This window comes from Quercus suber, unplaced genomic scaffold (genome assembly GCF_002906115.3).
Source record: "Quercus suber isolate HL8 unplaced genomic scaffold, Cork oak 2.0 scaffold_96, whole genome shotgun sequence".
Taxonomy (NCBI): Eukaryota; Viridiplantae; Streptophyta; class Magnoliopsida; order Fagales; family Fagaceae; genus Quercus; species Quercus suber.
In genome coordinates, this window is record NW_027069561.1 from 1296041 (window position 1) to 1312679 (window position 16639).

The 16639-nt window shown below is 38.0% G+C and overlaps 1 protein-coding gene across 1 annotated transcript; it reads left to right on the forward strand.

Moving 5' to 3' along the window:
• The first annotated feature begins 13322 nt into the window (after positions 1-13322).
• LOC136068037 (uncharacterized) lies at positions 13323-13946 on the forward strand. Its single transcript, XM_065774658.1, has one exon. The coding sequence runs from the start codon at positions 13323-13325 to the stop codon at positions 13944-13946; it is 624 nt and encodes a 207-aa protein (XP_065630730.1).
• The last annotated feature ends 2693 nt before the right edge of the window (positions 13947-16639 follow it).

The window sequence follows — 16639 nt, forward strand, 5'->3', positions numbered from 1 at the left end:
CCATGTTTAGTTGTAAATCATGCTAGGAAATCAGATGCCAAGAGAATCTGGATTCCCCCCTTAAACCCCTCTTAATAGGAACGTGGATTCTCTTTAAAACAGGTGGGAATCTAGATTCCCAAGCTTAAAGGAAATTGTATTTTTTATAAATTGACAATTTTAACCATTTTTTTTTTAAATGACTTGGTAGTTCACATTCAAATCTAAAAATAGAATAGGAAAAATAAATAATTCATTTAAGATTCCTGGGAATAAACCAAACATAGGAATAGTTACTATTCACATTCTTAGGAATCTGGATGCTAGAGTAATGTGGATTCCCCCATACCAAACGTCACATTACCGTTCTAAAGTTCTATATTGTATTCATATACAATATCAGTAATTAATATAATCTTCATTTCATGTGCTGATTACAGTCTGTGCCTGAAAAGGATCCTCAGAAGGAGAAATGGATAATTGGAATAATGACATCTGTAAATTTGTTAGAGCCTATGCTGAACATCATTTTTCTGATGTTAAAACCAATTTGATCAGTTTGGCAGCAGTTGTCCTGGCCAGTCGATACTATTGGTGGATTGATCCTACTGGAGCTACTATAGTGAGTTCAAATGCAACTGACTTTTTTTCTTTTAAATACCTGACCCATCTCCCCTTTTTACTGTACTGTAGATAATTGGGTTCAGCTACTCTACTGGGTTTTAATATCTTTTCTTTCTCAAAAACATCACAATTACCCCTTACTGTGTTTTGTATTAAAAAAATTTGGTATTTCCACTCTCTCTCTCTCTCTCTCTCTCTCTCTCTCTCAAGTGATATTCGACTTCCATTCTATGCCTTGACATGGATCTATAAGTGGCATGAAGATGGAATTCTTCTTGGCTCCTTGGAATTGAACCTTACTCTTATCTTATTACAATGATTTCTTGAACCTGTGATGCAGATACTATTATATACAATGAATACATGGAAGAAGACGTTCTTTGAGAATTTATTTGCCCTAATTGGAAAGACAGCACCACCTGAATTTTTGGGAAAGCTAACATATCTCATATGGAACCACCATGAAGATATCAAGAAAATTGACACAGTAAGAGCATACACATTTGGTTCTGATCATTTTTTGTCGAGGTTGACATAGTTTTGCCTCAAGACATGGTTCTGAGCAAAACGCATGACATTGGTGACACACTGCAAGAGAAGCTGGAGCAACTCCCTGAAGTTGCGAGAGCTTTTGTGCATATGGATTCCGAGTATACTCACAGGCCTGAACACAAGACCATGGTTTGATGACAAAGATGATGATGACAATTGTAAAGATCAGAGCTCAGCCTTGCTAGAGCACAAGGGCCTTCAAATAAGTTGCTGATTTAATTAATATGTGATGCAATATTTTATTGTAATGATAAGTATACAATTTACCATCTAATGGCTGAACTCCACTAATCATGAAGTATCTCTCTTATTTATTTAGTTGGCCTGAACACAAGACCACGCTTTGATGAAGATGACAATTGTACTGATCAGAGCTCAGCCTTCGACAATGATGATGTTGACAAATGTAATGATTGGAGCTCAGCCTTGACAGAGCACAAGGGCCTTCAAAATTCAAATGGGTTGCTGATGGCTTAACTCCACTAATCATGAACTATCCCTCTTATCTATTTGCTAGGCCTGAACACAAGACTGCAGTTTGATGACGATGACAATTGTACTGATCAGAGCTCAGCCTTCGACGATGATGATGATGGCAATTGAAATGTCAGAGCTCAGCCTTGCCAGTGCACAAGGGCCTTCAAAATTCAAATGGGGTGCTGATTTAGTTAACATGTGATGCAATATTTTTGTAATGACAAGTACAAAATTTACCATCTGATGGCTTAACTCCACTAATCATGAAGTATCCATCTTATTTATTTAGTAGATGGAGATTCATTAAACAGTTGATTTTGTCCATAATATGCAAACATTTTTCTTTCAATGCAAGATGATAAAATTTTGGATTGCATTAGTTTACCCTTCAGGACAAACTTCATTCTAGTCAATGCTAATGCAGAAATCCTTCATTTATTTTTCTTGTCAATTTAATTATGAAAGTTATGGAAGCAATAACCTCTAGCTTTACTTGAGGCATTTTCTTTACTATGGTGTCACTACTGATTCTCCACTTGTGGCTGCCAACAGTGTTTGTTCTGCCATGACTTAAAATGAATAGTCTAGACTACCTATCTTTCAGTTCCCTCCAATCTTCTTCCAATTTATTAGTCTAACAACATCCATTTAGGCTGCCAGATTCATAAGTTCAAGATATAAACTCTTATCTTTTTCACAATTGTTTATCCATTGTTCTATTTCATACAAAATTTTAGGGAAACTACAATGCAGATAACTTCACATACAATGAGTATTTGATGAAATGCAGCGATGGAACATGTCTAGCTTATGGTATTCTCACACGCACATACCAAAAGGATACATTGAGGACTGAGCAAAGACATGAAAAATCACATGTTTTATACACACACACACAACACACATTTTAAGTGGGGGAGAGTGATTTGAACCCTTGATGTCTTTGTTAAAAACACCAAAAAATGTCATTTTGACTTTGGCTGCAGCTAGATATTACACCTGGAAATATAGTGTTTTTTGGCATGAAGTATATGAAGCATTGTATGATTTGGTAGCAGGTATGTCCATGTTAACAGTGAAACAGAAGTCGTGCTGCAAAAACAAACAAATTATGAGATTAGGACGAAAGCTTTGTTTTGTTTAAATATCTTTTCTACAAATTTCATCTTTTCTGGGGTATCAATATCAATTGATTGCCTAAAAAGTGTGCCAGAGTTTATCCATTAATTGGAAGTGAGAGTTTATTACTCTTAATATTCACTCACAAAATATGAATGAATAGCGGGGGTGCGTCCTTGCCCAACTCTCTTTCTCTGTGGCTCTACGTACTTGTGGATAACTTAATTGCATTTTGAATTCCACTACTGATCTAAATTGATAAAATAACCAGCAAATTATTCACGATTATAAAAGGGAAAAATTACATTTGAAACCCTACAGATGAGGGATGTAACAAATCAAATCCTATTGTTCTATAAATATTCAAGTAAACGCTATTCTTTTTTTTCTTTTAATGTTAAGATTTTAATAATTAAGCTGATTGGAACTCATGATTGCATAAGTCAAATTATGTTCCTTTACTACCTACATTTCTTTGTTCCTACATATGTAGGTGCTGTGTATGATGATGAGTGTTAGTGATTGAACCTTTATATCTAGAATTATTCTTTAGTCCCTTAACTTTCATGTCAATTGTCAAATTAATCCTTAATGTTTGATTTTTGTTAATTTAGTCCTTCACTTTGTTAAATTAAGTAGATATGGTTCTTCTATCCAAATCATTTAGCAAAAACAATCGTTTCAACCTTTTTTTTTTAATAGAAATAATATTCATCGAACAACAAGATTTCCACAGAAGAACCAAATTGACTTCATTTTAACTGAGTGAGGCTAGACTGATAACAATTAAAATTTTGAAAACAATTTGAGAATTAAAGTAAAACTCAAGGGAGTGAATCAAATTTTAACCAAAAACTAAACAAAAGACTTGTTGTAGTTGCAAATATTAAATAACAGGTCGAATACAAATTCTGACATATCAAAATCTTAAAAGGTTCTTAGCTGTGTATTGGAGGAGTGCTATGAACAACAAAAGACAAGCCTTATGAGTAACCAAGTTTTGCTAGGAAATCGGTTGTTTGATTTCCTTCATGGTAGGAATGAAGTAGCTCTAGATACCATATCAAGCTCATGAGAGATTTGCAATCTATAACAATAGAAGAATAGAAATCATGAGCAGACAAGATGCCTTTTCCATTTCACTTGAAATGGAAATAGTCTTTTTTTTTTTAATGGTTAAAAACTGTACCAAATGTTACGTCATTTAAAATTTTAAATAATGTTAATCTTAAATTATATGACACTGGGTTCACCATCTTATTTATAATAGTTAATCTGAATCATGAAATGAATCAATTTCATATGGAAAGGATCCTAATAGATTGGTACTATTAGTCAAAAAGTGTATAACAAGTTTAGCATAGGTTCAACTAACAAATGGGCGAGAAAGCTAATTGAAGATCATCTATAACTGCTCATAAGTCCATAACAAGGAAGTCAATACCTTACCGGAGGCTATACCGGTTTGGCCACCGGTACGATATATTTCGAGTACCGATCAATACCGATGTACCGTTTCGAGTTTACCGCTATTTTATATATTTAATATATACACACACAAAATCTCTATTTACCATAAAACAAAATAACCTCCTGTTTACAATAAAACATTATTTCAATTGTTCATTGCATACAAAATATATGTATATTATTCACATTTTTTTTAGAAACATATTATTTACATGTTTATATTATATAAATTTAATTGTTTGAGAAAAGCCAATATAATATGTTATTCATCTTTATAGGTGAGTTATATACCTAAACCAAAACCCAATAGGCTTTAATTTATCCATCAAAAAAGAAAGAAAAAATGACCAAAAGACATGACAAAAATTTCAATAAGAGATAGTAACGAGATATGAGATACTATTAGAAAAAACTATTCAATTGGCGGAAGTTGTTAGTACCAAAATATTATAATATTAGAAAAGCTTGTGGGTGGTAATGGTACACCCAAAAATAAAAATTTAAAAAGCTACCTGTTCTGCTGTTGGAACTCGCAAAAGTTGAGGAAAAAAAAAAAGCCAACCTGTCATCACAGCTTCCAAAGTTTATCAAGTTTTTCTATGTTCACACGTTATTGTTGGTCTACTTCCCACTTCACATTTTCAAATCTCAAAACGCATACTCTTTCTCTGTGTTCAAGTTCAAGCTTTTAGTTCCAGCCTCTCTTTCTCTATCTATTACTCTAAGCTTTAAGCCCCATTTCGCAACATCAACGAATCAATGGTGCCACCATTCACCTCCAGTTAGCAATATTGTCCCAGTGTTAGGCAGAAAAATCAATGGCATAAAGGGAAAGAGCTGGAGAGAGCCCATCCAGTGCTAGGAGGAGAAAACCAGTAAATCGGATGGTGTTTTTGGGTCAAGTTCAATACCGAGCGGTATCCATTAACCGGCCGGAATCTGATATTTACCCCGGTACGGCCGAAACGATCCCCGTATGACCGGTATTTAATCTGGAATGAAATCACTACTTTTTTGTACCAGCCGACCTTCCAAAATGGAAAATACCAATGGTACCGGCCGGTACAGTACGAAATCGTCTTCCTTGGTCCATAATGCAACTAAAACATTGATTGCCTAAGTAATTGGGTCTGGAGAACCTACTACCAACATCCATTGTGATCATGAATTAAGCTCCTCACTATTGTTTGTCAATCATTAGATATAAGGTTTGTGATAAATGATTTTTGCTAAATGATTGATATTTTCTAAGGCTACAACTAATTTTGCAGTATTCACTTCTAATGATAGTTCTTTATCATCAGACTAAGACACCAATCAGTTTTTGGTGTAAGCCCCATTGAACCCCAAATTTCTTATTCAACTCTTAGAGACTTTACTAATTGAGCTAACTGGAACCCACAAAAGAAGAGAGTTTGATTAACAAACAATAGTTGCGATTGAGCTGGTCCAAATAATTCATGGTGGGTATTTCATATTCTGAAAGTTTTCCAGGTGGGTATTGATTTAAATGCATAATATTAACTATTTGGTTTATTTTTCTAGTGAGATTTGTTTTTTTTTTTTTTTGGCTTCTTCCTTCCGGTGGTCACTATGATTAGGGAGCCGGAGATTGGTCGTAGGATGGGGGAGACGGGGGATTTTTTTTGGGGATTCTTTGACTTCTTTCCTTTCATCATTTATTTTAGTTTAATGGAATTAATTAAGGTGAATGAAAAATGCTAAAAATATTACAAGTTTTTTTTTTTTTTAGAATATATTACAAGTTATATTACATAAAATTTACAAATTAATATAACAAAGAATGTGATTGGTTCATATATAAAAAATAAAAAAACAAAAAAATGTGATTGGTAACTTTTAGTACCTGTAAGGCTACTTGGTGGAGTGATGGTGTGGCATAATTTTGGTTTTTTTTTTTTTATTATTATTATTATTATTATTATTATTATTATAAAGGGAATGTGAAAGTTTAGAGAAATTCTAAAACCACACATTTTACAACTATTTTATGTAACAGACTATTTGTTACTTTCACATAGATTTACAATTTTTTCTCCATCACTTACAACCTAACACATTAAAGTTGTGGCTCAAAAATGTGTGGTCCTAGATTTTTCGAAGGTTTAAAGATATTTTTATTTTTTATTTTTTTTGTGGTTGGGTGTGTTATCTTACTCTAATGGTTCGTATGAGACGTCTCATACCCACATAAAAAGAGATAGCTATGAGAAGTGAAATGCATGACCTTTGGGAAACATACACAAGGCATGACTTTTTTTTTTTTTTTTTTTTTTTTTTTTTTTTTTTTTTTTTTTTTTTTTTTTTTTAAGGGAATGTGAAAGTTTAGAGAAATTCTAAAACCACACATTTTACAACTATTTTATGTAAGAGACTATTTGTTACTTTCACATAGATTTACAATTTTTTCTCCATCACTTACAACCTAACACATTAAAGTTGTGGCTCAAAAATGTGTGGTCCTAGATTTTTCGAAGGTTTAAAGATATTTTTTTTTTTAAATTTTTTTTGTGGTTGGGTGTGTTATCTTACTCTAATGGTTCGTATGAGACGTCTCATACCCACATAAAAAGAGATAGCTATGAGAAGTGAAATGCATGACCTTTGGGAAACATACACAAGGCATGACAAGCTCACTTTGTGGTAGGAGTTTTTGTATCGTTTCATATGATGCTTGCAAGAGTTGATTGGTTCAAATAGTGACGCTACAACTAATGTGTTGTGCCCACAACAATAACTTCATAAAAGCCTCGATGTTTTACATGGTATTGTCTTTACTATCACATAACATGGGATCGATGAATTCACATTGAAGACCATCTTTTCTTATTCATAAAAAAAAAAAAACAAAAAACAAAAAACAAAACAAAACAAAAACAAAAACCAAAACAAAAACCCTACCAGCTTAACTAACACCACATGGCCAATGATAAATTTTTCTAACAAGTTTATATATATATATATATATATATTTTTTTTTCTTTTGAGAAGAAACTTTAGAACTTGAGAGACATATTCTAACATATGTTGAAGAAGTTATACAAAGGTCTTAATAACGGAAAAATATACCTTGTTATGGTTATATGTATCTTCTCACTCACAATAGGTGGGTTGTAGGACCCATCTGCTGCGAGTGAGAAGATACATATACTCATAACAAGGTATTAACAATCTAGAAATTGGTCTGAATATCTTTACCAAGATATATATACGCTATAAAGTTGAAATATCTCCATCACCATTGTAGATAATGTCCAAATGCCCACCTGTCATTATCAGGTGGTGCAAAATATAGCCGAGATACCAAGCAAAGTCCTCACCAGTAGTCACCACCAAGCCAAAAATTCCTAATTCCTTTACAAATTGGGCAAATCTTATTGTCACCTTAAAGTTCCAATGGTCATACAAAGAAGCATAACATATTCGGTTCGGTTATATTCAATTTGACACGGATATACAGACACCTTTTGTTGGAGTACTGTTATCTTAGATTTTTTTTTTTTAGTAGTTTTATATATCTGCTCTATAAATTTAATATGATTCAAACCTTACAAAACTTGGCTTTTTTATTTTTTAAGTCTAAGATAATTTTTTATTTTAAGGATGAAGTCTAAGAGAATAATTATAATTGAGCGCTCATATCATGCCATCCAACGTTTGACCTTGTTGGCAGTGGCAGCAACACACCCCACACCAGACATCATGGTACGAGAAAGTTTGGTGCTTATGAGTATTATTTCAGCAATATTTATTACCTTTGATGAGTAGTTGGTATTATTATTTCAGCAATATATATATATATATTTGTATTTTGTTTTAATACACATTTAATAAATTTTGAATCTAATAAATCTTTTGGGTTTGTGTTAGCTCAGCTGGTAAATTATCTTATAATGTAAAGAACTGATTGCTGTCTTGTCCTAATAATAAGTAGCAATTATTATAGAACAAGAGGATCTAAAGTCTTATCCATCTACAAAACATCCGATCTATCTTGTTGTTTCAAGATGAAAAACTATCATATTTTTATCTTACAAAATATCTAAGACCATATACCGTTTTTCACACCATTTGTTACAATTATCATTTGTGGCTAATTGTGAGCAATGGAGAAAAAATGGTGAGTAAATGTGAAAGTGACAAATAGCTAGTCACAGTTTGCTACAAAATAATTATGGAAAAGAGTCCAGTAAAAGTTGTAATTATAGAATAACTCTTTATCTAATTCTTACAAGGCGAGATATTGTCGTATGAATTAGAAATCACTAGGAAAATGCTTGCTTTCTTTCTTTTAAAAACAGTGAGTTACAGGAAAGTGTTTAGTAAACCACAAAATCAAGCTAGCTAACACAATAAAGTACATATTGTCGCAGCAAACTACATCCCTTCCAAACTCAAAATTTTAAAACACGTCCCTTCCAAGATTATTATTTTTATTTATTTTAATTTTAGTATTCTCATACGCATGTTATCACAACAAACTAGTTTTAACTAGCAAAAATATCATATGCTCTGGCCTACTTTGTGGAATCCAGCTTTCAAATAATCTATTGAATCACTGTTCTCTTTATATGTAGTTTTTGTTTTTTTGCTGACTTTTTTTTTATGAAGATGATAGTGTGAGATTATGTCACACATACTTATCTCTAAACATCTCTTCAAACTTTAAAGTTCTTAAGGCACCAATAGGATTTTAAAGTTTGGAGAATCATTGTTGATAAAGGGTGCCTTTCATTGTCTATTGAGAACAGAGAATTATTGATGCCAGCTTATAAATCATTTAGATACTTTGAAGTAGGATGTTTGCTTATAAAACATGTTACACATACTATATATATGTACAGAAAACTCTCACATATGAACTATGCATGCATAACACAAACTTACAGTATAATTCACTTGAAACGACATGCTACTAATGATTTTCAGCATCAAAATTGGGTTCAGCAGGCTTCTGTGGCAGCAGTGGTAGCAATCTTTGTGGCACTCTAGTTATGTGTGCACCATTTTGTCGCAAGGTTCGAAGTGCATTTGCAGCAAACCTTGATGCATAAATAGTAGCACCAAGACTTGGCGAGGTCCCAACTTCATTTGCCAAAGCATCTTGCAGTCTGTCTTCTACTTCACGCAAAGACTTATCAAGCTAATGTAGAACAGACAATATATGCATTCTTGGAGTAGCAGGAGCGTGGGAAGTCACGACGCAAGATCAAAGGGGGTGTTAGTAGGGGCTATCAGGGGTAACAGTGTCGGAATTGCATGAAATTTAGTAGATTGAAGGGAAACAGTGTTTTGATCCAGAATCATGTCATGAATGTTGCCAAAATTTAGGCAAATTCCTTCATTAAGGCCCTGAAAACAGTGTTTTTGCTATTTATAGTAATATTTGTTTTTCCTTAATAACTTTTAGTTTAAAAGTCAGAATAAGGTCCTGTCTATTTTGGGATGACCCTTAAGGTCAATAGTTTATGATTCTGCATTTAACTCAATTTTTTCCATTTTTGGTAAAATTCGGTAATTTTGTCACCTAATTGCTTAATTTGTGCAAATTAAGGTTTTAAATATTTTTTCTCAATATTTATATGTTTTGTAGCCATCAGAGGCAAAGCAAACTATTATCAATAAACATAGACGTTTTGTCAAATTTTCTTCTGGTGGATTCAAGAAAACCCCTCGTGGATTCAAGAAAACCCCTCGTGGATTCAAAATTTATTACCAGAAACTAACAGTTTAGTTTCTATTCCATCAAGAGAATATCGTGTGTACTTTTCTTCAGGCTTCCGCGACATCAATTAGTATCAGAGCCTTGACTTATCCTAATCTGATAGCTAACTGGCGAGACGGTGACCACTATAACAATGATGGCGGTGACAATGTCAACAACCCAGTCCTTACTAGGGCTGAGTTCCTTGATTTTCGTGATGAAAATCAACAATTTCGTGATTCAACCCAGCAAACTCTAGACTAGATTCAAGAAGCACTTGCCACCTTGCTTAACCGAAACCCTAATCGCGATGACGAAGAGCGACGTGATAACCGAACGCGTGGCCCTCTCTATCGTGGTCCAAATCAGAACAGGCAGCAAGACTACAATGAAGAAGACAGTGAAGACGAGGAGTATACAGAGAGAGTCCTTGGAAATCATCGTGGTCCCACAAGGGATAATGGCTGAGAGTATCAGGAGCAGAGGGACTATCGGATGAAAGTAGAGTTACCATCCTTTAATGGTAATGTCTCCATTGAAGAGTATCTAGATTAGGTCAGTGAAGTGGAAAAGTTTTTCGATTATATGGGTACAGCAGATGAGAAACAGGTGTGTTTGGTGGCCTACAAATTAAAGGGAGAAGCATCTGCCTGGTGGGATCATGTTCAATTAAGTCGTACTCGTGAAAGAAATCTTCCAATATGATCATAGAGGAGAATGAAAAGATTAATCGCAGATTAGTTCTTACCACCAGATTACCAGCAAGAGTTGTTCAGACAGTACCAGGATTGCAAACAGGGTACTCAAACAATTAATGAGTACATGGAGGAGTTTGACAGGTTGGCGAATCGCAATGATTTAGAGGAAACTAAAGATCAACAGATATTCAGATTTGTACACGGGTTACGAGTTTCCATCCAAGATCAGGTATCCTTACAAACCCTATATACTTTGAATGAGGTTGTAACCTTATCCAAGAAAATAGAATATCAGCATCTCAGGGCAGGTTTGAAGTTTTCCAACTGCAGTTTGGAGTCCTCTAGTTCCACTGCCAACAAAGGTAAACAGCCTATGTTTACACCACGATCACAACCCGTGGTTAGGAAGAATAGTGGTGTCAACCAATCCACAGTGGCAGTAGTAAGTTCCATAGCCCAGCCGATATCGAATGCCAACCTCTATGCTAGGCCAACTGGGACTAAGCGCTACAGGTGTGAAGAACTAGGACATCGATCTAGTACTTGTCCTAAGTGAGCCACAGTGAATCTAGTGTTGGCAAAAGAAGGCGAGGTAGAAGGTGAACAGGAGGGTGAAAAGGTGTATAATGATGCGGATTCGTATGCCTATGATCCTAATGAGGTCCAAGAGGACGAGGAAAGCGTGCCATTAAGGTGGTCTTTGGTGATTCAGAGGTTATTGCTCACACCAAAGGTGGAATACGGTGATCAGCAGAATGAGATCTTCCGAGCACGATGCACCATCAGTAAGAGGGTCTGTAATCCACCTTGAAACAGTACTTGTAATCCGAAAGATCCAAAAATAATGATTCCCTGCAAGTTCAATATATGATGCATTATAGAAAATAATTAAAACAGAGTCTGGGCATTTCATATCTGATGCAATTATTAGCTTGCCTTGGGTCCATATCCCCATAAATCATTGTCCCCTTGATCCTACATTCAAAAACTAAGCCCAAAACCAATGCCATTTATTCCTAAGTGCAGATTGTTTGACCACTTTTCCAATTTATCACCAAAAAAAAAAAAAAAATGTTATTCCAAAGTGTCTATTCCTAGCTTGATATGCAGAAGCAAAAAGGCAATGGTCCCCTGCATTTTGTCAACTAACAAGTTCCGCCAAAAACCTTTTTCTCATTTTTGCAAACTCAAAAGACTCTAAGCTCAATATTTCCATAACAAAATGAGAGTCTAAAGCATGACCTGATGATATCTTTAGGCAAGCATTTACATTAATTTCAAACTGCTTGTAATAGAATAAAAGTAAAACTGTACCCTAACACCATTAAATGTTTCTTTGTTGCTTTTCCCTCTAGCATTTGTGGAATAAGATACAGTTAAGGCAACACCAGTAATGGTTGGAAATATTTATTTACCTCATTGATCACAAGAAGGATTGTTGAACGTGAAATGAAAAAAAGGGAAGTGAAAGGGGAAAAATGTACAGCTATGATACCTAGTATGATGGAACGGGCTGATTATGGTTCGTGGGTTGAAAGGTAGATGAGCCCGTTATGTGCAAAGCCTGTTGAGGATGAATCTGGAGTGGACGGATGAGAGAGGAACAGACTAATTGGCCATGGGCCTGCTGAACCTCTTGATGGGAATACTTGTGGCCCATTCTCAGAAAGTCTTAAACAAAATCCTAGTGCAAAGTGGATTCTAGAGATTACGTATATTGGTGAAGATCTTCCCTATAAGGAAAAGACTTGTCCACCACGTTTTGGACTCTTAAAGAAGATTTCTACAAGGAAAGGACTTCGACTCCAAGTGAAAGAGTTCAACTCTTGACTACTATAAAAGCCCCAATACCCTCACAAATCAAGGTACGCGTAATTAACCCTCTCTAGCACTCTGGAGTTGTAAAAGGTTCTAACTTGACCTTCGGAGGGCATTTGGCCGACACCACACCAGTGCACTCAGTAGGTTTTTTCTCTTCCTTATTGTGCAGGAGATTTCTGGAGCGTGTAAGCGACGTGTAATTCATTGGTGATTTTCTCAACATCATCAGTTGGCACCGTCTGTGGGAAACTGGACTTGAAGTGATCAAACGTTGCTTTATCCTTGAGACAGAAGGGTTGCATGGTGCTCACTCGCTCGATGGCAACCACCAACGACATCCAAGGAAAGGAACCACCCACAACTGCACTCAAGAGACAGGTTCGAACTCTCACTGCGACCGTGGAGTGCCTCACCAAACAAAATCACGACCTAGAAGAACAGTTGCGTCAGAAGAACACAGCACCCAACAACCAAAGGGAGGATCAAGAAGGTACCAGTGCCATGCAAAGAGATCGAGAAGGGCCTGAAGGGAGCAATGCCCCAAGCAAGCCAGAACGGTAAAACGCGAGCCTTCCATCCCTTATGGACATGACTCCACCGCCTATTTTCGCAGAGATGCAAGCGATGAAGGAACAGATGGTGGTCATGATGAACGCCCTTAAGGGATGAGTGTCCAGCGATCTTGACGACCTAGTGAACCGGACCGACTCTCCATTCATCGCCCCCGTCAATTCCTTTCCCCTACCACATAAGTTCCGGATGCCACAGATAGAGAGTTACGACGGAGTCAAGGACCCCTAGATCACCTGGAGACATTCAAGACCCTGATGCACCTAAAAGGGGTACCGGACGAAATCATGTGTAGGGCCTTCCCCACAACACTGAAGGACCCCATGAGAATATGGTTCAGTCGGCTGACGCCAAACTCCATCAGCACTTTCAAAGAGTTGAGCGCTCAGTTCACCTCACACTTCATAGGGGGACACAGATATAAGAAATCCACGGCATGCTTAGTGAGCATCAGGCAGAGAGAGGACGAGACGTTAAGATCCTACATAACCCGTTTCAATAAGGAAGCGCTTTCGATCGATGAAGCTGACGACAAAATACTAGAAGCAGCCTTCACAAACGAGTTGCGAAAGGGCAAGTTTTTGTTCTCACTGTACAAAAATGACCCCAAGACCATGCCAGAGGTACTCTATAGGGCCACTAAGTACATGAACGCAGAAGACGCGCTACTAGCCCGGGAGGAAAAACCCAGGAAGAGAGAGCGGCAGGGGGACATACGGCAGGATCAAGGGCAAAAGAGACCAAGGATAGAAGGCAAAAGGGACGAAAGGCGCCCTAGACCCCTGGGAGGGAGGTTTACAAGCTTCACACCACTGAACGCCCCAATAGACCAAGTTTTGATGCAAATCAAGGACGAGGGGGTGCTGACGTTCCCAGGGAGACTGAAGAGCGACCCAAGCAAACGACCTTGAGACAAGTACTGTCGTTTCCACCGAGATCACGGTTATGACACGGCCGATTGCTATGACTTGAAACAGCAAATTGAGGCCCTCATCAGACAAGGAAAGTTGCAGAAATTCATCAACAAAGAGAGAGCGGATCCTAATCACTAAGGGTAGGCCCTTCGATGGGATAATGAGCGTCCTAGACCCCCTATCAGAGACATAAGGATGATTGTGGGAGGAGCCGCAACTACTGGCTCCTCCAAAAAAGCTCGAAAGACGTACCTCAAGATGGTCCAGAATATCCAGCTAACAGGCTCTGCACCTAATACAGCACGGAAGGAAAACCCTATCATTGGATTCTCCGAGGAAGACGCAAGGAGACTCCACCATCCACACGATGACGCGCTAGTTGTCAGCGTATGTATGGGGACTATAATGTTCACCAAGTATTAATCGACAACAGCAGCTCGGCAGACATTCTATACTATCCAGCAAATAGGGATCGACAAAACGCGATTGATACCAACGAGTGCTCCACTTGTCGGTTTTGGAGGAACAAGGGTATTCCCAATAGGCTCAATCACACTCTCGGTAACGGTGGTCGATTATCCACAAGAACTCACTAGGGATGTAACGTTCCTTGTGGTGAACTGCTCGACTGCCTACAACGGTATTCTCGAACGACCCACACTTAACTCGTGGAAAGTGGCAACATCGACGTACCACCTAATGATCAAGTTCCCTACGAACCATGGGATTGGGGAGTTGCGAGGAAACTAGGTGGCCGCCCAGGAATGCTACATTACCATGCTAGAAATGGAAGATCACCATCAGATAATGTGTATAGAAGAACAGCAGACTGTCGCAGAACTGATTGAAGAGCTGGAAGAGAGAAGAGATAATACTCGATGAATCAAAGCCTGAACGAACGACTAGGATAGGGACCTTAGCTAGCCAGCCAGTGCGTCAAGCCCTCGCAGCATTCTTCAAAAGGAACCAAGATGTATTCGCACGGAGCCACGAGGACATGCCCGAGATCGATCCCTCTGTCATGGTACATGAGCTTAACGTGAACCCTACATCCCCACCCGTCCGGCAGAAAAAGCGATTGTTCGCTCCGGAACGAGACCGAGCGATAGCGGAAGAGGTCAGAAAACTACTTGAGGCGGATTTCATTCGGGAAGTATATTACCCAGAATGGTTGGCAAACATAGTCATGGTCAAAAAGGCTAACGGGAAGTGACGAATGTGCGTCGATTTCACGGACCTCAACAAGGCATGCCCGAAGGACAGTTACCCCATCTTGCGGATAGATGCTCTGGTCGACTCAATGGCCAAACACCAGCTCTTAAGTTTTATGGATGCCTTTTCAAGCTATAATCAGATCAAGATGAAGGAAGCTGATCAAGAGAAAACGTCTTTTGTCACCAGCCAAGGACTTTTTTCCTATAAGGTAATGCCATTCGGACTCAAGAACGCAGGGGCAACGTACCAAAGATTAATGAACAAAATGTTCGTGCACCAGATTGAGAGGAACGTACAAGTATATGTTGACGACATGCTGGTCAAGAGCCTGCACGAAAATGATCACCTAAACGACCTCCAGGAGACATTTGATACCCTTCGATCATACAACATGAAGCTAAATCCAAGCAAGTGCGTGTTCGGAGTAACGACGGGAAAGTTCTTGGGATTTATGGTATCCCAAAGAGGAATAGAGATCAACCCAGAAAAGATACGGGCTATCATGAAGCTAGAACTGCCAAGGACGGTAAAAGATGTGTAAAGCTTGAATGGCAAAGTTGCGGCCTTGAACAGGTTCGTCTCTAAAGCAACGGACAAATGTCCACCGTTCTTCTGCATCTTAAGGAAATCATTCGAGTGGACGGATGAGTGTCAGAAGGCATTTGAAGACCTAAAAAAATACCTTGCCTCTCCCCCATTACTCAGCCCGTCCAAACTGGGAGAAGAACTCTATTTGTACCTAGCAGTTTCGCGGGTAGCGGTGAGCACGGCCTTAGTAAGAGAAGAGGAAAGAACTCAGCGACCCGTCTATTTCATAAGTAGGGGATTCCGGGGGGTAGAAGAAAGGTACCCCCAGATGGAGAAGCTCGCCTTCGCGCTGGTAATTGCAGCCCGAAAACTTAAACCGTACTTCCAGGCCCATACTATCATCGTCTTGATAGATCAACCACTGAAAAGAGCAATGAGCAGCCCTGAAGCTGCCGGACGAATGTCTCTATGGGCAATAGAGCTACGCGAGTTTGACATACATTATCGACCGCGAACTGCAATAAAAGGACAAACAGTGGCAGACTTCATTGCCGAGTACACCCAAACGGAAGACAAGGGGGCACATGCCCTCAGACAATGGAACATCCACACGGACAGATCTTCAAACAAGCAAGCTGGAGGTGTCGGTGTGTTAATTCAAACCCATGACGGAGATAAAATCAAGTGTATGATTTGGCTAGACTTCCCAACGACCAACAATGAGGTCGAGTATGAAGCGTTGGTGGCAGGATTAGACCTCGTAAAGGCAACAGGTGCCGAGGATATGGTTGTACATTGCGATTCGTAGGTAATAACCAGTCAGATTAGCGGCATCTACGAGTGTAGGAGTGAAAGGATGAAGAAATACCTGGAAGAGGTCAGGAGTCGGATCGACACCCTCAAAGTCACATTCGTCCAAATCCCAAGGGAGGAGAACGAATGTGCTG

What these genes read in the sequence shown, in the direction of transcription:
- LOC136068037 (XM_065774658.1), top strand. Translation starts at nt 13,323, where the DNA reads ATGTGTAGGGCCTTCCCCACAACACTGAAGGACCCCATGAGAATATGG.